The sequence below is a fragment of the Vidua chalybeata genome, chromosome Z (assembly GCF_026979565.1).
Source record: "Vidua chalybeata isolate OUT-0048 chromosome Z, bVidCha1 merged haplotype, whole genome shotgun sequence".
Lineage (NCBI taxonomy): Eukaryota > Metazoa > Chordata > Aves > Passeriformes > Viduidae > Vidua > Vidua chalybeata.
Window position 1 is genome coordinate 66,220,778 of NC_071570.1, and position 24,098 is coordinate 66,244,875.

The 24,098-nt window shown below is 40.7% G+C and overlaps 1 protein-coding gene and 1 long non-coding RNA gene across 5 annotated transcripts in view; one reads left to right on the forward strand and one right to left on the reverse strand.

The window, feature by feature from the left end:
* Positions 1–2,670: 2,670 nt before the first annotated feature.
* TMEM38B (transmembrane protein 38B) lies at positions 2,671–19,274 on the reverse strand. 3 transcript variants are annotated; one of them, XM_053931871.1, is made up of 6 exons: positions 19,085–19,274; positions 14,541–14,697; positions 11,823–12,007; positions 10,963–11,050; positions 8,854–8,971; positions 2,671–6,949 (listed from the first exon to the last, which is right to left on the reverse strand). In XM_053931871.1, exons 1-6 carry the CDS (start codon positions 19,188–19,190, stop codon positions 6,743–6,745), a joined length of 861 nt encoding a protein of 286 aa, XP_053787846.1. In that variant the 5' UTR covers positions 19,191–19,274; the 3' UTR covers positions 2,671–6,742. The 3 variants fall into 3 exon arrangements, with proteins under 3 accessions (XP_053787846.1, XP_053787849.1, XP_053787848.1); XM_053931874.1 differs by having other exon boundaries at positions 6,863–8,266; XM_053931873.1 differs by having other exon boundaries at positions 6,863–8,269.
* Positions 19,275–19,316: 42 nt separating this feature from the next.
* LOC128781872 (uncharacterized) overlaps positions 19,317–24,098 on the forward strand; it is a 6,862-nt gene continuing 2,080 nt past the window's right edge. Inside the window, exon 1 of one of the 2 annotated variants that reach the window (XR_008428539.1) lies at positions 19,317–19,883. This is a non-coding gene — a long non-coding RNA (uncharacterized LOC128781872). The remainder of the gene's footprint in view (positions 19,884–24,098) is intronic. The other variant, XR_008428540.1, reaches the window with a different exon arrangement.

Genomic DNA, 24,098 nt, shown 5'->3' on the forward strand with positions numbered 1-24,098 from the left:
CAAAGAACATTTGAACCGCAGTAGTCTTTTATGTGACAAAGCAGTTGCCATGAAATTGCACCCTCTTCAATATAAAACTGTTTTTTTCACCTTGGATCTTTCTGTCATACTGCTATGACAATAGAACCATGTAAGTTTGTACTTTCATCTTCCTCAGTGTAATCTACTAGTTAAGTGCATTAAAGGCATTCTGAAATTCCACTGAAAGACACTCAAAAATACTTCCACATAATTCCTAAAGACCCCAGGACCATAAATGGGTATTATTTTCAGAAAACAGAATGTGTGCCAAAAAGCTTTAGATCAAAGTATCTTCCAGTATTTTCATTCCAAATTTGGCCATGAAAAAGTCCAACTTAAAAACCAAAACCATCTAATCTAGCCTTGACATTCAACTGTCTGATAACAGTCTTCTTTTACGGGGGAGGAGAGAATTTCACCAAACTAAAGGTGACTCTGATTGAAATGACTACCACTAAAAATTTTTTTAATGTGATTTATTTTGGGAAAAAGTGCCAGGGAGCTTGATAAAATTTCAGCCAAAGACAACAAAGTAGACACACTTTTCTTTCTTTTAGACACATGTTTCTTCCTTTTTTGCCCTTTAGTTCCTTTCTTAAGAACTATGTGATACTGGTAGCATTAGCTTCCAGGGTCAGTAAGGGCTGCCTCAACCCCTCTGACAACATGCTTCAACACTGAAGAAATCTTTTTTTCATAGAATCAAAGAATCACAGAATAGTTTGGGTTGGAAGGGACCTTTAAAGGCACCTAGTCCAACTCACATGCAATAAGCATTTTTGACTAGATCAGCACCTCAGCCAACCTGATCTTGAAGATCCCAGGGATGGGGCACCTCTCTGGGCAACCCACTTCCAATTTCCTATCTTGCTACTTACAATACAGTGCTACTTACAATTCAGTGTTTCACCACCCTCACCATAATTTTTTCACTAATATTATCTGATTTGACTTGTCTTGGTTTGGAAAGACAAGATTTGTCTGCTAAGGAAGGCCAGAGCCTACCCTGAAATGGAAAAAAAAAAAAAAGTAGACCTCCCTCGTCCTTCCGAATTGTTTTAAGTTTGAAATTAAGGGGGGCTCTCACGCAAAAATATGGGAGCAGGAATAACAGTTCTTTATTAGGGAAGAAAATAAAAGAGAAAATAAACAATGCAGTGAACCAAAACAACACTGACAGAGTCAGAATATAACCTGACACCCTGTTGGACAAGATGTTGGCAGCAGTCCAATTGGGAATTATGGCTGCAGTCCTCCAGGAGTGTCAGGTATGGTTCTGTTGGAGCAGTGATCCTGTAAAAAGGGGGTGTAGTCTTCCTGCAGTGGAATAGGCAGCTGTTCCTCTGGGAAATCCGGTGCAGGAAAAGATGCTGGTGTTCCAGAAACTCAATATTATATCCAGGTAGAAATGCCTGGCTCCTCCCTCTGGGCGGAGCATCTCACAATGGGATGCTATAGTTCTTATCAGTCATGCAGGGACACTCAATAGCCCATTATCAGCAGATGTCTCCCCTGAGAGAGGATTGGTTGTGGAAGAGATAAAGAAAACTGCCCACTTAAGAGAACTGCCATACAGATGGCAAATGGAATATATCTTGCCTTTCAATCTGGCCCATGACCCTTCTTCAGCTTAAAACCATTACCCCTTGTCCTCTCATTACAGCCCTGCTAAAATATCTGCTCCCACCTTTCTTATAAACCCCTTTTAGATACTGGAAGGCTGCTATGAGGTCTCCCAGAAGCCTCTGGCTTCAATTCTCTCAGCCTGTCTCCACAGTAGAGGTGTTCCAGCCCTTTAATCATTTTTGTGGCTCATTCCAACAGGTCCATGTCTTTCCTGCACTGGGGACCCCACAGGTGCAGATGGGGTCTCACCTGAGCAGGGCAGAGGGGCAGAATCCCTCCTCCCTTGCTGTCCACGTTGTAGGATGAGCTCAGGACAGGTTTGGCTTCCTGGGCTGCCAGAGAACATGGCTGGGTCATGTCCAGCTTCTCACCCACCAGCAATTATCAACACCAGGGGTTGTGCAACCCAGCTGCAGGTTGCTGTGCATAAACTATTTATCACACTAAATCACAGTAGTTTTTTTTGGGGGGGGAGGCTATTTTGATCACCGCATTCTACTTCCTGACTGTAGATAAAGCCCACTGGCAGATCACTGATCTTGCCTGAGAATATTAATGTATTTCTTTGTCAGTCTTCATATTACTATCTATTCCTTGCTGAACAATTTCACATCTTTCACAAAAGGCTTTTGATTGCTTAACAGAGCAGTTTTATCAGAACAAATGCAAATTACTATTTACAACACATTTTTGATTCTCATCTTGGTGTCAAATGGCGTTTCTCTGTTGCTACTCATTTAAGACTTAGACCTTAGAAATGAGGATTCACCTAATAAATTAAGAGTATTCACTCTGAGTAAATCTTGCATTCACTGTCTAGACTGTTGGATGATGTTAGATTTCAGCATTTCCCTTATGCTGATCAGATTCAGATTCCTACAGAAGACAGATGTTTGGAATTCTTGAACAACTGTGTCTTGCCTAACAATACACTGAAGAATCACGTTTCAGATTATGGTACTGCTTGTGTGACATCCTCCCATCTCCACTTTTTTCCCAATAAAATGAAATGGAGAAAAAACAGAAGAGGAAAGCAAATAGCATTTATTGTCTAAATAAACATCAATTCTGTTCCTGAAGCAAATTTTAAGGTATTCCTTTTTACATAAGCTGGGTGTATTAGCAGAAATTACTCAGAACAGCAATTGGTTTAACCAGGAACATGCCCTTCTAGCCCAAGAATTGAGGTGATAAAGCAATTTCTGAACGACTTTGTTTATATTGGCACAAAGCAGCAGCTTCTAATTTTACCAGGTTAATGACAAAATTAGATACAGCCAATTTGTTCATGTGTGTAGCTGTGCTGAATCTGACAAACCTTACCAGAACAGTTAGAAGAAGTTGTTAACAAAATTCTCACACAGAGAAGTTTACTAGAGATAGAAAACTATCAGCATGAAAGCTGGGAATTGTTTATTTAAGGCATCCTGGACACACTGTGTTAATGTCGCCTACAGAATTCAGGTTAAACCCTGAGCAACTGGTTATCTTTTTCTGTCATAAAATGGAGCTCTCAGAATATTTGCATGTAGCTTTTTTTGAGCACCCATCCTTTAGCAACATGCGATACCTTTAAACACAAAGTGTTGTTTTCATGGTGCTTAAAACAGGATTTCTCTCAGCATAACTTGTGTTCTGTCTCATAACAACTTTTTGTGTGTTCTGTATTATTTTTAAGGTCTTCAGACAAGAAAGCTTTTAATTTTTTTTAATATTGTTGTCTTTAACTCTGAAAACAAATACAAAACATTTTTCCCTCTAATTGCAAACTTGTTAAAGTCTTAGTCTAAGCATATTTTCACATTGACCTGGGCTAGGAATAGCCAGTTTTTAGGAAGAATTTCACACATGTGCAACATGGTTCCATGCCACAATCCTATTCCGTATGGTTCACGTGATCTAGAATACACAATTACACCTATTCAGAAAAACATCCAAAACTTTAAAAACCATGGACAGGAGGCAGCATGTGCTGGTGTTACTTAATAACTAGCTGATTGTTAACTAGTCAACTGGCAGCTTCAAGTTAATCCATGACATGAAGCTACAAAAAAATGAGACACCAAGTGAATACTCCAAGCATTTGTAACTGAACACTAAGTTTCAGTGTAATACATAAGGAATATGACTGCTAGTTTGTCCAAAGAGTTTGGGGTATTTTGTTTTTATTCTTAAGTGTTAAAGAAACTAGTAATTTTAGCTTTCAAAGTACAGCACATTTGCAATGAAGCTGGATTTCAAACCGAGTTCAATGCTTTTGGTCATCACCGTGGAAATGTGGCTATTCAGGCACAAGAAATTTCTTCGGTACTTTTATTTTTCTTTTCTCTAAGCACAGCATTGGTGACAGCTTTTCTAAATTTAGAGATGTACCTGGAACTAGAACTTTGTCTTTTCAAATCAGATCTCCCTCCACATTCTTTTTGGCATCCTGCACAAAGATTAACCTAACCCCTCTTTGCTGAACAATGCTTTTCAAAGCAGTGCTCTCTGAAGAAAATAGTCTAATTTTGTAAAAAAAGTTTCTTCTAAAAATTGGCACATCAATGGAAAGATTCCCCTGAAAAGATTCTATTCTTATGTATTGTAACATCTCTAAAATGCCAAAGTTCTCAGTTATGAAGTGTATACCACTTAGAACGGCTTCACATCTTGAGTAAAAAAAGATGCAACAAGCAGAAAGCAGCAAGATTTCAGCAAATGCTAATAAAAACTTTCAGTGCTTCTGACATTAAAGAGTGGTTTAGGTTGGAAGAGACCGTTAAGATTAAGTCAAGCATTAACCCAGCATGGCTAAGGCCAACACTAAACCATATCCCCATGTGCAAGATATACACAGCCTTTTAAATCCCTCCACAGATGTTTACTCCCATCACCTTCCCGGACAGCTTGTTCCAATGCTTTTCACCATTTCTGTGAAAAAATTCTTCCTAATATCCAAATTAACCCACCTCTGCCACAGCTTGAGGCTGTTTCCTCTCCTCCTGTCCCTGTTCCCTGGAGCAGAGCCTCCCCTGGCTGTCCCCTCCTGTCAGGAGTTGTGCAGAGCCACAAGGTCCCCCCTGAGCCTCCTTTTCTCCAGGCTGAGCCCCTTCCCAGCTCCCTCAGCCTCTCCTGGGGCTCCAGACCTTTCCCCAGCTCCGTTCCCTTCTCTGGACACGCTCTAGCCCCTCAAAGTCTTTCTTGCCATGGGAGGCCCAGAGCTGCCCCCAGGATTTGAGGTGTGGCCTCAGCAGGGCCAGCACAGGGACAGTCCTGCCCTGCTCCTGCTGCCACCCCACAGCTGGCACAGCCCAGGGGCCTTTGGCCTTCTTGGCCACCTGGGCACCCCTGGGCTCGTGTCCAGCTGCTGTCACAGCACCCCCAGGGCCTTTTCCAGCCACTTTTCCCCCAGCCTGCAGCTGCAGGGGTTGTTGTGACCCGAGGGCAGGACCCAGCACTGCCCCTGGTTGCCCCTCACCCCACTGGCCTCATCCCATGGATCCAGCCTGTCCAGACCCCCCTGCAGAGCCCTCCTGCCCTCCAGCAGATCCACATCCCACCCAGCCCGGTGCTGTCAGGAACGGACTGAGGGGCCCTTGATGCCTCATCCAGACCTTTGCTGAGGATGTTGAACAGGCCTGGCCCCAGCACTGATCCATGGGAGCCCTGCTGGTGCCGGCCCAGCTGGATGTGCCTCCGTGTCCCATCGCTCCCGGCCCTGCCCTCAGCCAGTTCTTCCCCCAGAGCACAGGGCCCTGTCCATGAGCAGCCAGTTTCTCCAGGAGATGCTGTGGCAGAAGGTGTCAAAGGCTCTGTAAGGTCCGGGCAGACACACCCACAGCCTTTCCCTCATGCTGAGCAGGTCACCTTGTCACAGGAGGGGATCAGGTTGCTCAGGCAGGACCTGCCTCTCCTAAAGCCAGGCTGGCTGGGCCTGATGCCCTGGTTGTCCTGCTCCTGTTGCTGATGGCACTCAAGGTGATCTGCTCCATGGCCTCCTGGCACTGAGGGCAGGGGACAGGCCTGTAATTCTCTGGATCCTCCTTCTGATCATTCCCATAGATACGGGCCACATTTGCCAACCTCCAGCTAACTAGGACCTCCCCAGTTTGCCTGGACTGCTGGTAAATGATTGGAAGTGTCTCAGTGAGCTCTCTGCCAGCTCCCTCAGCACCCCTGGGTGGGTCCCATCCCACCACTTGCGAGTGTCCAGGTGTTCTAGCAGCTCACTGACCATTCCCTCATGGATTATGGGAGCAACATTCTGCCTCATACCTGTCTTGCAGCTCAGGGTGCTGACTAAACAAGGTCAATGTTATATCCAGTATTCTTCCTAATGAAGTTTGTCTTTGAAAATAAATAAGTGCATATGCTTGGAAAAAAATGCAGGCAAAGAATGTCAAGACCCAAATGAACCAGAAGATAACTATAAACCACTTGTAAAACACTAATGTGGCAAAAAACATCTCAAATACTTGCAAATAAGAGTCCAAGTAAGCCAACAATAAAAATATTGATATGTTTCTGCTTGCTAACTGTAAAGAGTTTTTAAAGTGCCAGATAATGTACTCTCATTTTAAAGCATTAAAAAATATTTTAAAATATTTACTTTTAAGAAACAAAGAAAATCTAGACCAATGCAATGTGAATTACAACAATAATTCAGTTACTTTTCTAGTTAAAGGCATTAAATTGGTACATTTTTATGATTTTACACAATGCAATGTGATTAAGCCTTACTTAATGACTTTCTTATTTGGGATGTGCTACAGTGAACACCTGACAGTACAAATCAGTGTTATCAAAATGACACATAAGAACTGGGGGATAGGAAGATGTGAAACAAGTGATACAGTAGGAAAAAAAAAAAGATTGTCACATTTTTGAAACTATCTTTTTAACATATAAGCATTTTTAGTTATCCTAAGTACAAAAATTAGTCCACTATAAAAGTTCATAGTTTTAACTCACAAATCCAACATGTGCATTTACACATAGCTTACATAACACATTCCAAAAAGGCAAACCACAACACAGCCCTGTTCTCATTTCCTTAGAGAAACTTCTCAGGAAGACACACATCTTCATGACCACCACAAGGATTTCAAGTCACTTATTCTGTTTTCTTTGCTTGTCTTTTCTTAGCACCCTCATGGTGCTGCTCAGAAGGCTGGTCACAGACTGAAGAGCCGTTGGAAGATGTGGGACTTTCACCCTTCAGTTTGGAAGGTGTCTTTTGTGAGCCAAAAAATATTTGGCCCACTGCAGCCTCAAAGGGAGCAAGTGGAGAAGTTGCACACCTTGTCAACAACATTTTTACCTATGAAGAACAAGGATCAAGTTACAATAAAAGTTGTGATGGCTTCACAGGTAAACAAGTTCAAAGCTGAAGGGGTGTATGGCATTTTTAACTTTCTATACAAGGATAAGGCTGTGCCATCACTAACAGAAATCTGCTCATTTTAGCTGAAATCGGTCAAAGAATGCTTTTCTTTCTGACCAACCCTCTTCACACAGCTACAAAGGGGATCTACAGGGAGGCCAGAGAGAGATTTTTCCTCAGGAACTGTAGCAAAAGGACAAGGGGGAATGGGTACCGATTGAAAGAGGAGAAATTTAAGCTGGATTCTAGGAAGAAATTCTTTACTGTGAGGGTGGTGAGATACAGGTTGACCTGAGATGTTGCTGATACCCCAAACCCTGGTAATGTTCAAGACCAGGTTGGATAAAGCCTCGAAAAGCCTGGCCTAGTAGAAGGAGTCTCTGCCCATGGTAGGGGGATGGAACTGGATGATCTTTGAGGCCCCTTCCAGCCCTTAACATTGTATGACTCTATGTTTCTATGAGCTATACACAAACAATGTGCAGAAAAAAACCTCTTTGTAAGATTAATCATCCTGAGAGTAAATCACATTTAATGCCATACATTTAAGGTGAAGACCAACTTTTATGTTCAAGTTTTGTGCCTTGTTCAAACTGAAAAACTAAACAGAGTGCCTTCCTTCCACTTAAATTGGCAAAATGGAATGTGTAATTCCATTTTGAATGTATAGGTCCATAACCAGACTTTGATTATAATTCCAGACAGCCATATTCATTCCATAAAGTTCAGAGATTTAGGTGGGTACCCCTTAGGACACGTAACTTGGAATCAGGATTGAAAAACCTGGTTTTCAGATCTGGGTACTAGAGAAGTTTATATTGCAACAGTTTCTACAGCTTTCAGAGACACGACAAGTTTCTAGGAGATGTTATTAAAGGACTATACCAGATACACTGTTGCTTTATTAGTTTGTTAGTTAGGTGGGTGGTTGAGTTCCTGTCAGTACAACCATCAGTGTAAGGGTTAAGTTACTCCAGCACAGCCGGACAGCCAGCCTCTGTGGACACCTGCAATTTCTCACTTCCAGAATAGCATTCCTTTCCTTCTTCATTTCCAGCATCCACAGTTCAACAATGCCTTTATAATTTCAGATGGAAAATCAAGGACATAAGCTTCAAGTCTTGGCTCCCTAAAGAAACTTCTGCAGAATTAAACTTGTCAGCTCCTTCACAGAAAGGAGACTGGCAACCACTCTTCCACACATTCTCTGATCTGTTCAACACCAGCTCTGAAGCTCTTAAAATTGCCAGATATCTGCTAACAGAGATAATAGAGTTTATATAGATTATATAAGAGTTTTCTTATAAACTAGTAATCCAGAAGAAAGGCGTCATCCTGGAAATGAACAAGACTGGAGGGACTGAAGACTTCAATAGAGAAGTAGTGTCTATCTTATTACAAAATAGTTACAGCTTTTTCAAGATAGTTTTGGTATGCCTTCCCTTCCCATCCAAACATTAATTTTATGAAATCAAATGAGAATCCAGCTGGTTTGTTTTACAGACCCACTGGTGACTGCATAGGTACACACAAAAGACAGAGAACAGGAGAGTTTCTTTCTACAAGAATAAGGCTTTGAGATTACAGACATATGAGCCTGGAACATCAAATACTGAGTGCCAAAATTCCTGATGTTTTTTTCTTTTCCTCCCTGTCTCCTGCATATATTGAACAGAATCAGTAATACAACAGGTCTTCCATTCTCTTGTATAGAGCTCTTGTATAGAACTCTAAACACATGACTTCAGCAGAAGCTGGCCTTCCCAAAAAGCAGCATGCATTTTAATAATTAAATAAAATATTTTCTGTTATTTGGTCACTAGCAACTTTCAAATTCTTACCTTGAAGACAACAAGAAAGATGGTGTATAAAAACACAAGGTTGTGTTTTGCTATTGGCAAGTACTGTCTGCGTTGCAGGGTGAAAAGAATTGCTCCTATTAAAGTTACCTTCACAGGGCTAGAAATCAAACAAAGAATGTTAATTTCTCTTCTCTGCTCTACAGTGGAAGCTGCTTGGAAAGCAATACATGTTCTTAGTGTGCAAAATAATTATTTCTGAATAGAACTAATGAAAACTTGTGGTAACAGTGGTAAGATCCAAAATCCAGCTATAATTACATTAAGATTTTCACTTTATATACTATTACTATGCTTTCTGTCCATAAATCATCAAGTCCAGCACTACTTCTTTACACCCAGCAAACTCCTATTTGAGAAATACTCCTCAAATCAATGCTTCTATTCAGACTTTATATGTCAGACTTTATATGTTCTTCCACTCCCAATGTATCTTATTGAAGAGTTAAATTACAGAACTCACACTATTTGGACGAGACACAAAAACAGGTTCCTATACTGTACTCCAGGAGTTAGTTACTCCAAGGAGTTGCTTAAGGTGTTGAAGATAAACACAGTCCAAGTCTTGGTCCACTGTAACACTCCAGCAGTTCTGGGGCTGTATCAGCTTAGACCTGACTGGAGCCAGGCCTGTATTACCAGGTTTTACCAACACATCTGTGCTTACCTGAGACATGCAAAGATTTCCAACCTATTTCCAGTTTACAGCAATCTTTCTTGTGGTACTAAATCCCTTCCTAGGTTTGCAGCCAGAAAGCAAGAGATCTTTGGTCAGTTATCCAGAATTCTGTGCATTTCTTAATCTGCATATGACAGGTACAGGTGACATTCCTGTTATCCCAGAGCATCTATTGTGGATCTGTTCTTCACTGTCTTTTCAGTAGCCAAAAAACTACATCAAATTCCTGCTCAAGAAGCCCAAAAAACAACCCTGTGTACACAGGCATCTCATCCATTTGCAAGACGTTTGATGCTTTTAACTCTGTCACTTAGTTCAATTTAATGCTCTTAAGACTTATACATAAATAAAACTTTTAAAATCTTTTTTGAGTTACTTTGAGCCATACCCACAGTGGAGAAGGAGAATATATGCGAGTGATGCCAATCAGTAGGCATTGTTCTGGTGTTGCACCTGTAAAGACAGTTTTATGTGTGTCTACATTTTTGACAGTCACCTTTTTTCTAGAAGTTTACTTTCAAGACTGCCATTTAGGCACTGACAAGAGAAAGAGAAATTCTAAATACTTAGAATTGCAGAAAAAGCCACCGACTAACACAATCCACAAAAAGTTGAAATATTGCCAAAGAGAAGGATGAATGTCTCTCCTGTTATTCTGTGACTAGGAGTGGCTGCTGAAAAGCAAGATAGCTTTTTAAAAAAATAAAATTATTATTTTTAAAGACCTGACTGTAACCTGGGAAAGATCAAAAGAATTTTAGGAAATTATCACAGTGACCTTATCTTCACTTACAATAATAGCTTGTGGCTTTCCAGCCTGTTTCAATTCTCATTTTACAGAGAAAACCAGGAGGCATGTAATATTCCTCATTCTTTGATTCTGCAAGAGAAGTAACTTTTCCCATCTTGCAGGTAATTTCTGCCATACTGAATAACCAATTTGTACCTTCTCAAATAATTGATGTCTTTGGAGGAAAACAGCACTGGCAGCAAAAGTAAGAGTGACAATGTTCAAAGGAAGCCATCTTAGTGATGCTCAGAACATACACCAAAATTCACTTGTGTATTTCTAGTACCACTGCACTTTCATTTTGGATAGAAGACCATGTCTCTGTATGACAAACTGAGCCAATACAGTTTTCTAGCAACTCTCTTCTAGGTCTTTACTACTTTCTGACAAGTTTTGTTGACTTCCCATTTGCAGCTCTTGGGCTGTGAACATTAAATGATTAAAACATCTTCTAAAAGTCTCAAAATTCATTGTCCCATCTTTCAAAGGATACACACTAAAACAGAGTACAAATATGTCCTAATTTTTTTTTTTTTTTGGCTTCAACCATTGAAAGTAAGCATCCACACAAGGAGCCAGCAAAACAACAGCTAACTTGTTGCAGTTTTTTAAAAAAACTTACTAGGACATCTGCAGAAGCTCATTGGTTTCAGGTTTCCACACTCCTCTCACCAGCTGCTCAAAGTTGGAAATTAAGCCACCACCAGCACCTGAAATTGAAGAATTTATGGCAAGTTTCCACTGACTGGTACCACTACTATGCCATTGCTTCCGGGTGCTAAATGTGGCACCAAAGCCCAGACTTAAAAAGACTTAATCCAACCTTTCATGCAAACAAGACTCGAACAACGGCCATGAAACCTCAGAGGCTGAGATACTCAGGTCTGCCTTTAAGTGACAGCATCTGAACTCATGCAATCATCACAGTTACACGTGTTGCTTTCCACAGCAGCACAGAATCCAGCAGAAACAAGATCTGCACAACTACTTTCTGAAGTGACCCTGATGGTGTGGCTGCAAATACAGCTGTCAGGAAGGCGGTTTCCAGAACTCCAAATGGTCGGCAGGCAACAAGGGTCATCCCTATGTTTAAAACCAAGTAATGGTTACAACCCAAAACCCTCAAATACCCAGTTCTCTTCTTCAGCCTCATGCAAGGACACAGCTCTGAAGCAATAATGCTGTTGGAAAGTTCAGCAACAACTACACAGAAGTTTTACTTCTTTATTGTCATTGACTGCTCATCCTGCAGGCTCCCGTAAAACCTTCCAAAGGGAACTCCCCTCAAAGTCCTTCAATGTCACTCTTAATTCAGGTAGAAAATCTGCAGGACAGGTTTTTCCTTCAGGGGACATCAGACTGCATCAGGACAACCATGCCCAGCACAGCAAGGATGGTGCTACAGTTCTGCTGAGAGGCTAGACATTTAAACACCACCCCAAAAAACTCCAAACCCTCAGAAAAAGATGCTGTGCATGTTACCTCTGGCCCAGCCCACAGCTACCATGATAAAACAGGCATCTTTGTAGACAGTGTCTGCATGTGCAATGCCATCTGTGATCTTCCAAGTCCTTGTGACTTCTTTCATTCCTGCCATCAGAAGACGAAGAGGCAAAAAGGAAAAGCAGCGGCAGAATATGTCTTCTGGGCAGTAAAACACTAGATACCTGAAAATCATCAGAAAAAAAACATTAGCCACATTTTTGCTAAGGAACTATCTTTTCATAATCTTTAAAGATATTTTTGGAATATGATTAGCAATGCCTGATATATTACTGACAACTCAAAGCCTCATGGTACACATCTTGGAACAAATTTGAAAAGCTTCTGAGCACACCTGAGCTTTTGCACCAAAACCAAACACTAATGCCTCATTGTCCCAGAGAAGAATATGTTGAAGTCCACGTGAAACAGCTTTACATTTTTCCAGTTGTTCTACACCTTATATATCACATTTTTATAATTCAAGTCATTAAAGTGGTATCTGATTGACTTTGTGTGGTTTATCTTGTGAGTTATTTTTTGTTTAGTTCGGTGTAGGGAGGTTGTTTTGTTTTGGCTTTTTGTTTGAGAATTTTTTTAAATAGGATTACAACAGGGTGGTAAATTAAATGCTGACTCTGTGCTTCCAGACTCTAGGTACCTGGAATTGTATAACTTCAGCAAGAATGCCTTCACTAGTTAATGTCATACCAAATGAAATGCATGGCTATTTTTAAACACATTTAACATCTTAGTATTCACCAATTCTAGCTTTTCCAGCTTGCCAATTACAAGCACATTTCTTTATTCAAAGCATTGAAGGAACACTACGCAAAATATCTTTGATCAACTTGCTTTTAAAACCAAGGAAAGATGGCTAACAGTTAAATCTTAAGTGACAGTAAATTTTAAAAATATTAGATTATGTAGTGTTTAATGTCTTCAATTATACATAAAATTCAGTTCTTACTGAGACATTCACAAAAACCCAATCAAGATTAAGTATCTTGATTAAGTTATCCTAAGTAGATTATTTCAGCACAGGAGTAAAAGTAGTAATTGCATAAGAGCAGAGAAAGTGTTTAAAAAGAAGGATCAATTTTGTTTTCTTAAAAAAAAAAAAAAGAAGCTGTCCCTTGCTTTAAGGTTTTTGTTCTCAATGCTGCATACCAAGAATTTCTGAGGCCCTTTATCTCTTATTGTAAAGTCAGATGCCCCTGTATGCAACCAGGCTTCAGCTGATATGAAGCCAAAGACGTAGAGAGAGGATGTATTTTACAGGCTACTGCAAAAAGCCATTTAAGCCACCTACTCACAAGACAACTCACACCAGAATTAATTTAGATCTGCAGAATGTGGGTTTAGGACCCTGAAGCACTGGTGACAGGACTGAGGCTGGCACTGTAATCCTGCCTGTAATCTCTGCTAACAGTAGATGCCGCTGTTCTACAGACTAGGCGCATTCCTCAAGCCCAGCACAACTCCACTCTCCAGTTCCAAGTCTGGCTTGGGGAATTTAATTTTGCATGATCTGGGACCAGGAATTAAGGTCATTACACTCGGGAAGAGGAAACTTTGTAAAGCTGGAAGCTTAAAACATTTCGTAACATTCACAACTCCTCACTAAAACCTCGTTTAATTTTTGCACAGCAAATCACATTTGACCACAGTGAGTTAAACAGAAATCCTGTTCTCTTCAAGTGTTCTCCTAGCTTGTGTCACTGGATGAAACAAGCAATCAGTCTGCCCACATCAGACTAACACAACCACAGGCAAGTTCTGTAAGCTCTGGTAATAATTCACTAATAATACATATTATTAATTTCACCAAATTAAATATGTCATCTTCTACTACAACACAAAGACCATAAAACTAATACATATATCCAGACAGACAGAAACACTTGCTTTCATTTTAATGAATTCGCAATTGTAAAACTTATGGGGGAAGTGGAACTAAAGGATTTTAAGCAGGCCAGACTATCTAAATATAGTGATTGATATTTTTTGAATTCAAAACCCCACTGCTGCTCATAATTTTTGTTAAGTTTGAAGTTTTCTTCAAAGATCACTTTCTGGAACAAACTAACTCCACTGGAAGGCCACATTTATATGAAAATAACTCCAGAATTTTTTTTTAACTCCAAAGCAGGCCAAATTGCTTAATACTTGATTCAATCATACAATTGAGTAGCTACTGTCTTCCACCACAACACCCACCCATCTGAGAAGGAATGAAATACAGAAAAAAATGTGTCTGGTAGTAGGAACTGGAGGAAAGATGTGTCTTGGAAACTCAGTTACAGAAAAATCCAAAATTTTTACATCAGCCAGGTTCTGGTCTTCAAGAGCTACTTTTTAAAATTTGACTGCATTTATGACATACCTATGTTCAGTAAATCAGCAACTGAATAACTTTATTAAAAAGTAATGTTTGCAGCTGTTTGACCAGGAGTACTAAAAAAACCAAAGATAAGTCTAATCTAGCAACAGAGCATTTTGTTACAGAACAAGTTGTAAGAGTTGCTCTCCATTCTCAGAGAACAGGATCATAGCTGCTGTGATGTTATCTATGAATGAAGACACAGCATCCAAATCCACAACACTTTTAAGTAAAAATTCTGATATACATGGAACTTGGATGGCATAGTATCAGTTTACAGCACACAACTTCCCTAGAGCCAATATCACTCATCTTACCCAACTGTGGCTGCTTACCAGACTGAGGATGCCAGGAGAATATTTATGGTCTTTGCCAGAAATGCTACTGGAGGTTCACCAAGCATCAACGAAGACAAAACTGAACCCCCAAAGCAATAAAGCATTGCACTAAACCAGCAGGCCAACGGACTTCGGATCGACACTTCCACAACTCCTGTGTTTAAAAAAAAAAAAGCATAAACAGAAATGAAAACTGGAGAATATCATCATGTTTTAAAGGTCAGTATTTTTCAATCTAGTTCCTTCAAGTAATGAAAAATCTTCCAGCAATTGGCAAGCTCTCACAGGAAAATCCTCCAGAAATACAAACCTCAGGGTATGGTGACTTTAACTTACACTCCTAAACAGAAGTGAAAGGCTGACAAAGTGTTCTCTGAATATATTTTGTGCATTAGTTTGTTATATCTGTGTACCAAGAGGAAAAAGCTTTCAGAGCATGGCAGTGAGGTCTTGTTAACAGCCTGACACAGGGACACACTTGCTTTCAAATTTGTATTAAAAACACCTAAGTGGCTAATCTAAACAGGATTGCTGACATTTGAAGGGTCATTCTAGGAATTCCATTTCTGCTTTTGAGTGTTCCAAGAATTCAAGGTAACTGTTTTCCCTTCTTTTCTCATAATATTCTGCTGTGATTGCTGGCCAAAATGAAAACAGCATCCAAGATAATTATCAAATCGTTTTCACCTGCACTCTTGAAGAGAGGAAAAGAGGTTGCCTTGAACTATAATAATAAATGTAAATTTTCCTCATTATTAAAAGATGTTTTGTTCCATCATCTTCAAAATGAACTAGCATTTTTAAATGCAAATTAACTATGCCAAAAAGAGTACTTAATATTAAAAGATTATACTGGAGGTAATAGGAAGTATTAACTATTTTCAGAGGAAAAAACATTTTACCAAAGCTAGAAAAATCCTCAAGTAGTTGTTTTGACTATTTCCTTCCACTTTAAAAGTTCAGTGTTGCCAAAGCTTCCCCTTTACACTGGTTCTGAGCTGTTGCCTGAATGAGTTTAATGTTCCATAGTCCAAAGGCTGAAGTTCATAAAAGCATTACTGTCTGCCCCAAAATGAAATTTGACATCTGTTCCCAATTGAGAGTAGAAGCTTTGGTTTATCAGGCATTCCTGTGGGAAAAGAAGCTTCTTACCCAAGATGAGAGGCTCAAACATTTAAAAAAGCATACAGCACTCTCAATACAATTCATTAAATGTATTAACAAGACTGTTCCAGTTTTAGTGCTGGCATAGATATCAAGTACTGCAGCACTATCTAAATGCCCATGTAATAGTCAATTTATAAAAATGAGCACTCCTAAGCATTACAGAAAACATAAAATAACATCTCTTTTATTTTTAACTATTTTGTAATTTATTTTCCAAACTGCAGTACCTAGTGCTCCAAGTTAAGACACTTGCAAATTATTAATGGCTTGTGTTTACTACTTTTGGAGTAGGTTTAAAATTAGGTCTCTGTTCTCTCTTCAGATTCATTCTCCTGCTTTCCAACAATCACCAGCTTCTCCACACTTCCTTTTCCTCACAACTACGAGCAAGTGGTTTTCAGTTTTGAGGGCACATCCAGATTGCCCTCTACCAGTAAGCTCCACAACTATGCAGGTAAATTTCTTCATTTTACAAGTAAAAGGTCAAGAAACTGGAACCTCTTTTGCACTTCAAGGTTTTTCTGTTGGTCAGCACTAGAAATGGCTCAAATGCCAGTTTTTAATAATTCATACCCGCTTTCTAACAAGGAACATACCCAATACAGAAGGCAATCAGGAAAAAAACTAATTTAAAGATCATCTTAGCATTGCTACCTAAATTATTACTATGGTGTAGCCTTTCAGAAGACAAATTCAGTTTTAAGTAGGTCACATGTTTTTATACAAAGTGGTCATTTATATTTGTCCTCTGATGCATCCTCTAAAATTAATGAGGCATCACACAACCATGCAATGTTGGATCTGCCAGAAGGCCACTAGCCCTGCAGATATACACTTCAGAAAGTCAAGGAAAGGTTTCAAAACACAAGGACTAATTTTGAATATAGTTTTAAGAATTGTTCCTGAACAATAGTAGCATTAAAAAACAAACAAACAAAACCAAGGAGAAAAAAAACCAAAAAAGCCCCAAACAAAACTAAAAAAGCAAAACAAATACAAAAATACACAAATTAAACAAACCCTTACCAACTAACTATTTCTGTCAATGGGATTATATCTGCTTTGAACTTTTCTGCATGTTCCAAATAGGCAATACTACACACACATCTATTGAGCACACCAGGAGGATTTGTACATATTTTGTCTTTTGTATATATTTTGTCTAGTACCCCATTCAACCATATACAGTATCATTAGCTAAGATAAAGGATTTATAGAGTCAGACTTAACAGAGCAAAACTATGCTGAAGAAATTACTTCTCTTCAAATCACCTGAAACACATAATAGAAAAATGTCAGGAACAAACCAAATATGACACATCCTCAACCACCAACATCTTTTGCTGTCCCTCAATCCCAAAAAAAGAAAATTGCCAGTTCTACAACTGGCTGGAGTTACAAGCAAGCAACTCCTAAGCCATCCTAAAAGCACTAATCAAGAACTCTTCATTTAAAACACGCAGAAAGCAATAAATTGGTTGTCACTGCTGTAGTTTGCCAGTCACTAGTGAGCAAGAAAGCCTGACTAGGAGGATTGGAAAAGTCTCAGTGTGCACCCATCCACAATCCAAATGCCCACACTGAATTTGATTTTAAGCAGTGGGGGTGGGTTGGTATTTTAATGAGACAGTAATCTGGGGTAAAATAAATGTGGCTGTAACTTGACCACATACTTCTTACATCACCAGGCACTCAAGGCTATCCTGTTATTTCCCTGTCAAATATAGCTACTGTTGCAAGTTTCCAAAAAGAACATAAAATCTAGACAGCATTAATATATCCATACTGAGTATTCATAATAACTGCTATTTCAGTTATGATTTAATGCTCAGTTCAAACCACTTGAGAAGTGAGAAACAGGCCAGCAGGCAGTCACCTGGATTACAGTTATTAATTCCAAGTATTAAAAAACAGTCAGGAGTTCTGAACTACCAGCTATTAAGCTGAGAAGAAAAAAAAATTAGGAACATGGATCTGACCAGACTTCTGATAGCAATTTTACTTTTTGTAACTGTTGTCTCACTAAAACTATACTGATGTGAAGCAAACAGGCCTCTCATCTTGATCTTTAGGTATGCCCATTCCAGAGGAAAGTTTAAAGGTATTGCATGATAACATCAGAAAGTCCCTTTCTAAATGGAACAGACACATTACACAATGCCACAGCCCAGCACCTATCAAAAACTGTAGCAGCATTAACAAAGTTTGATGAAGATTCTAGAATATATAAGCACTTTATACCAGTCTTCACAGTCTGTTAAGTGCATTTCCTCAGCAGACGGTCAAAATTCACTTTGGAACACTTAGGAAGGAACCAAAGAACAAGCTCTCACTAAATGAATAGTGCAAAGCCTTAGAAATCTGAGGCAAGCAGCAGCTCCCAAATTTACACTATAATCCCAAAAGCCAGCTCAGTTTCCTACACAGTTATCACCTGGGATGCAGTTACTGTAAACATGTCTAAACCCACACCAGAAGTAGCTTAATTCAAAACACTGAAACAAGGCCAGCGTCTACATTTGTGACAGGAAAAAAAAAAAAAAAAAAAAAAGAAAAAAAAAACAAACAAACAAAGAAAACAAAAAAAAACAAAAAACAACAACAACAACAACAACAACAACAACAACAACAACAAAACCACCAAAAAACAAGCTTGGGGTTAACAGCCACTGGGTAAAAGATTTTCTGGAAGAGAGCAGGCAGAGACTGAAATGCCTTGATGTGCTCTCATACAAAACCTCGTTAGTGGAAGTGGAAAGCTTTGCTAAATTCACTTTACAATCTACAGGGTACAACGCTGACAAGCCACTGGCACGGGACCTACCCATGAGTCCTGAGCTGTTTGCTACAAAGCAAAAAGGCCTTAACACCTCACTGGGCGTGTGAAGAATGTGAAGTCTAGTATCTCTCCTCTCAGATTCAATTCTGGGCAGAGAGATATTGGCCTGTGTTACACACACCTACTCTGCATAAACCTAACTTGGAGGGGCCTCAGCCCTTTTACTCCTGAGACTTCAAAACTGAAACAAACAAATAACTGAATAAAAAAAATAAAAGTTTTCCAACAAAACTCTTGGCCAATTTCGCCAGCGCCTCTTAAGTTCTGGAAAGCGAGAAAAGCTTAGTTAGGCGTCCTCTGTGGGCAGTGAGACACCGCTTACGGGCAGACGGGCTAATGCAGGCAGCAGACAATCCCATCTGCACGGCCATGGGGTAACCGGGACGGCGGCGCCCCTCGGGACCCCATCCTCACCCTGCCGGGGCTGGGCACCCCGCGGGACACACGAGGCGCAGGGTCGGGGCAACACAAGGGAAACACCGGGATTGGGATGGGGGTGTGGGGTGTCCACCCCGTCCCGTCTCGCCCCGCTCACCCCGCTGCTCCTTCAGCGCCAGGACGGAGGCGACATAATGCGCTAGGTCGAAAAAAGGGAACATGCGGAGGCGGGAGAAGCTCAGCGGCACCTGCCACAGCTCCATAGACGGGCACGGAGCTCCCGGAGCGGCTGCCAGGTACGGGAAAGGCGGGAGAGCCCTCAGGACGCGGCTTGGCCGCTCCCGGCCGCCGTCAGCGAGGGGCGGGGCGGGCGCGGTGCCTCACGGGGCAGTCCCTGCCGGGGCTGGGGGCTGCGAGGTGGCTGCTCTGGCTTTTGTTTGCCCTTTTTTGGTCAAAGTGCTGCTAGTCCTGCTCCCTGCGCAGTTTGGGATCGGTTATGGCCTCTCTCAGAGCCATTCCTGCGTTTGTGCTGTTTGCCTGCGCACCTCGTGCACAGGTCACTACACTTACCCTGATACATTTTTTTTTTCTTTCCTGTTAAATATTTCTGAAGCTCATCAAGAATACTTAGCATTACCAGCGTGTACGGTCGGTTTCACATTTGGTCTTTCCCAGGTTGATGCCGTCTATTCATCAGTTACTGGGGGTATTAATGTACACCTGATGCTGTCAGCGCTCAGCAGAAACTCTTTAATGCACCTTTACATAGTGAAGGCTAACTTTGCCTCCTTAAAGAACTATATCCAGTGCTGCACCAATCCCACAGTATTTTTAGTGAAGCTAGTTTGCTCGTGAACTGCCCAAGTGAAACATTTTCAAAGATCCGCTAACCCCAAGATACATGATGTTTGCTTTTTCTTTGTTCACCAGACTCAGAGGATCTGAAGGGAATTCATGTAAGTAGGATGGTTGGGATTGGAGAGGACCTTAAAACTCATTCATGGGCAGGGATACCTTCCACATTCCCAGGTTTCTCCAAGCTCCATCCAGCCTGATCTTGGACTCTTCCATAGGGATGGGGCAGCCACAGCTTCACTGGGCACCCTGTGCCAGGGTCTGACCACCCTCACAGGGAAGAATTTCTTCCTCATATCTTATGTAGATCTATTTCAGTATGAAGCCATTCCCCCTTTGTCCTCTCACTACACGCCCTTGTAAACAGTCTCTCCATCTTTCTGAAAGGCTCCCTTCAGTTTACTAGTTTGTGAATTTTTGGCTGATTTCCCTACTAAATGCTCCCTGAACTGTTTCTGTCTTTTCCATTCAGCTTCCACATGCTGGTGAAAAGAACTCTTAAAGGCCCCAAGTTTTGCACACTGTATGGTGAAGTTAAACAAAGCAGTCTGAAGATGTGCAACTTTCACAGGTGCTCTTGAACTTGATCTTTGCCTACCAAGAACTAATTTCAGGAAATAACAGATTGTAGAATCATTCTGGGGAAAAGGTTTATGCCACTCAACATAGCAAACACTTGAACTTTTCCCAGAATAATTTCAGCTTGCTATGAATAGTGAGCTATTATTTTCATTGATTTGCCTTTTATCAGTACCATATTCACAGAATAAGTTCCTATTCTCAGTGTCTCTTCCTTTCTGTGCATCCGTGACTCATTTGCTCCCTGATAATTGACCCATGTGAGTGCAGCTTGTTTCTATTTCCTGGCCATTTCCATCTTCATTTCATCTACATGAAGAGATCCCGATGTAGTCAAAGTGATCTCTTACTAGCTTGTCATTAACAAATCTAATTCTTATTTTCTGTCGTGCTTTCGTGCAGACTCAGAAACCAGAGTCTGTTTTTCTAGAGGTTTTCTAGAGCAGAATATTGACTTGCCCCAGTTTATAGGTAATGAGACATAATACATTAGTAAGCTGCATTCTGTGGCAGAAATCAGCTCAGCATCATTTTGTTTCCCTCTGAGCAGGGCTCTGTGTCCGTGCAGCTGCAGCCACGGAACTACTGACCGGATTTAAAACGATGTAGTCTTTTTCACTCCTTGCAGTACTGGTTTATCCCCACCGAGTGGCATCCGTTTCATTGCTAGGCAGTGAAAACTACTCAGGCTATCTATCAGTATGTGATCATAGAAGGAGAGGGAGGGAAATTAAAATGGCAGTGACCGCAAGGAACGTACAGTGACACCAAAAAAAAAGTCGCAATTTGGGCCAGCAACATCTGCAGTGCAGACACCACTGTGCCTGCAACTTGTTAGAGATACCCAAATTCTTTAACATGCCAGCAGTGATACCTCTACTGGTGCTATTTTGCAGCAGATCAGCAATACCTGCCTGAACTTTCAATTTTTAGTCAGGTCCTCAGATACATAATACTGCACTGTCACTACACCTGAAGTGTTGCTCTCCAAAGCAGAGTTGAGCTGGTTTGGGCTTGGGTAAAGTTAAATTCCTTCCGTGAGGCTGGTGTGGGGCTGTGTTTTGGAGTTGTGCTGAGCTCAGGGGTGAAGATACAGAGATGTTTTTGTTATTGCTGAGCAGGGATTGAACAGAGCCAAGGCCTTTGCTTTTTCTCATTCTGAGGAGACCCAGCTAGGACAGGTGACCCCAGCTGATCCCAGGGATGTTCCAGACCATGTGACATCATGTTCAGTATATAAGGTGTGAGGGAAAAGTAAGGGGGGACATTTAGAGTGATGCCATTTGTCCTCCCAAGTCACTGTTCTGTGTGATGGGACCCTGCTCTGCTAGGAATGGCTGAACACCTGCCCAACCATGGGAAGCAGGGAATTAATTCCTTGTTTTGCTTTGCTTGTGTGAGCAGCTTTTGCTTCCCCTATTAAATTGTCATTGTCCCAGCCTATGAACTTTTACCCTTCCAATTCTCTCCCAAGTCCCACTGGTGGGAGAGTGAGAGGGTGGCTGCATCAGGCTTGGCTGGTGACTGGGGTTAAACAACACAGAGGTAGCTGGTGTGGAGGTGGATCTCACAGCAGTGAGGTGGGAGAGCATGTTAACCACCACAAGTTAAACAAGAAAGACATTTTGATGAGTTTTCTACCTCCAGCAGGAAATAAGAGCAGCAGTTTCTCTAAGACTGCTGGTGACCAGGGAGAGATTCCTGTCTGTTCAGAGTGGCATCTTAGCAGAGCAGAGAACAGAGGGAGCCACCAGAGATAAATCAGACCACAGAAAACAGTCTGCATAATAAAAGTAGAGTAACAAATAAGAAAACATAACATTTGATCAATTTTCCCGCTGTCCTGGATATCTCAGCAATAATTTAAAGACAGCAAGGAATAAAACAGCTGAAATAATCCTGTTCATCCTTGAGCCAAGTATACCGATGCTGAGAGAACTGTGTCAGTGTGAGCTGATGGTATTAGTGTGTAAGCTACCTGTCTCTGTGTGTGTAACAAGTTTTTTTAATTTTACTGATTTAAAACTGGAAGAATAGATGCCCCTTTCTTCATAAACTGGGAGCAGGCTAATAGTGAGACCTGAGCAGCACAAATATAAGAATTTTAATTAGCACAAATAGCACAAGTATAAGAATTTTAAAGATGGAATGTTATGTTGTATAAGTGGAAAGCTCAATGTGAAATCAAAGCACAAGCCTGAACTGACTCTCTTGCTCAAGAAATGTTATCCTGACCTTAAAAAAACCCACTGTAAACACCTGCTGAATAGTTTCCCAACTTGCACATTCTCCAGAGTACTTTTCAGCAGGATTATGCTAATTTTTGTGCTTGAAAAAAAAGGTCTGTGTATTTAGCATGGAAGTATAGCTGGTGAAGTTGCTGCTTAATGTGGGATATGTTTATTTAGTGTTTTATTTCATAATGTCTGTTGGCGACCCTACAGGCAGTGACCTGGAGTTCAAAAATAGTGCCTTAGGGGGAAAAAAAGGAGTAGAACTTCTTTAGTATATTTCATCAGTATGCCTCAAAACTCTTACTCTTCTTCCCCAAATAAAGAAATTAGATATAAACCCTTTCTATGAATTATTAGGTTGAGTTTTTTTATCTTCTAAGAAGATCTCTTAAACTAAAGTCTGTGCATCAAAATCAAGTCAGATGAAAATAGTAATCTTTGTCACAACACGGAAATGGACATTTCCACTGTCTCCTCTCATCCTGCCACATTTGTGATTTGTAGCCATGTGTCACACTGCTGTCTTGTCTCTTCCAAACAAATTCTTACTCTGCTCCACAGTTTTCTGTCTTGCTTCTCTGTTTTCCAACAGTTTTTTATCCCCATCAAGCTGCTTACTTTGATCTTCTAGAACATTTTCCACTGTTCCCTCTCTTACCAGCACCATATATTCATCAACCTTGCATATTTCTTTCTGTGTCACTCTCTACAGCTTGCCTAGTTTTCTTGCTTTCTCCATGGCATCCTCAGCATTTACTCATGGCTTAGTACACCTGTCAGATTCCTGTCTGTCTCTGAGAATCTGGCTATTCATTCCACTTTTGTCACCTTACTTGTTCATGCCTTCAATCATAACTCGAATACTCAGGCCCCACCTTTACCTTTCTGCACGTTCCTGCTTCATCACTCTGGTTACCCTCCTTCTTTTCCAGTTTTCCTACAGAAGGTCAGATCCTGTATCCTTTCAGATTTTCTGAAAAAAATTGAGAAAATAAATCATAGGAAGTTCAGATGGCCAGGTTTCTCCTAACACAACACTACTCTGGTTTATTTTCCTTGCATGCTGGTTAATGCCAATCTAAATTGCAAAGTGCAGATATAATATTTTTTTTTAAAACTGAGCAGTGGTGTTCTCTGATTTACATCCACCTCAGATGCATCCTCACTCATGCCAGATTAGATTCTCACAAGTATTTAAGGATCCATTTAAAATTTCTCTTCTCCTGCAGCCTTTGAAGCAGAAGCATTGTGTTTTTTCCTAGGTGAAGCCTAGGACTGTAGCAGCTGTAGCCAGTTCTGCTGGCTCTATCTAAGAAGTCCCTGGTGTCTACCCTTAGGTCATGGATTCAAAAGTAGGCAAAAGTGTGTGCTTCAGGCTATGGATGTATACAAAAAGAGTTTGGATGTCTGTAAAAGAAGTATTCCAATGTTTTGGATCTTTATTGCAGTAGTAAACTCAGTCATGACTTCACATAGACTTTAATTGAAGTTAACAAAAATTAG

Bases quoted from the DNA above. Each gene is read 5' to 3' on its own strand.
- TMEM38B (XM_053931871.1), bottom strand. From the start codon at position 19,190: ATGGAGCTGTGGCAGGTGCCGCTGAGCTTCTCCCGCCTCCGCATGTTC. The intron at 11,051-11,822 runs GTAACATGCACA...CTTCAATTTCAG, and splicing joins AGCTGTGGGCTGGGCCAGAG to GTGCTGGTGGTGGCTTAATT. The intron at 8,972-10,962 runs GTAAGTTTTTTT...TTTGATTTCTAG, and splicing joins GAGCTTCTGCAGATGTCCTA to CCCTGTGAAGGTAACTTTAA.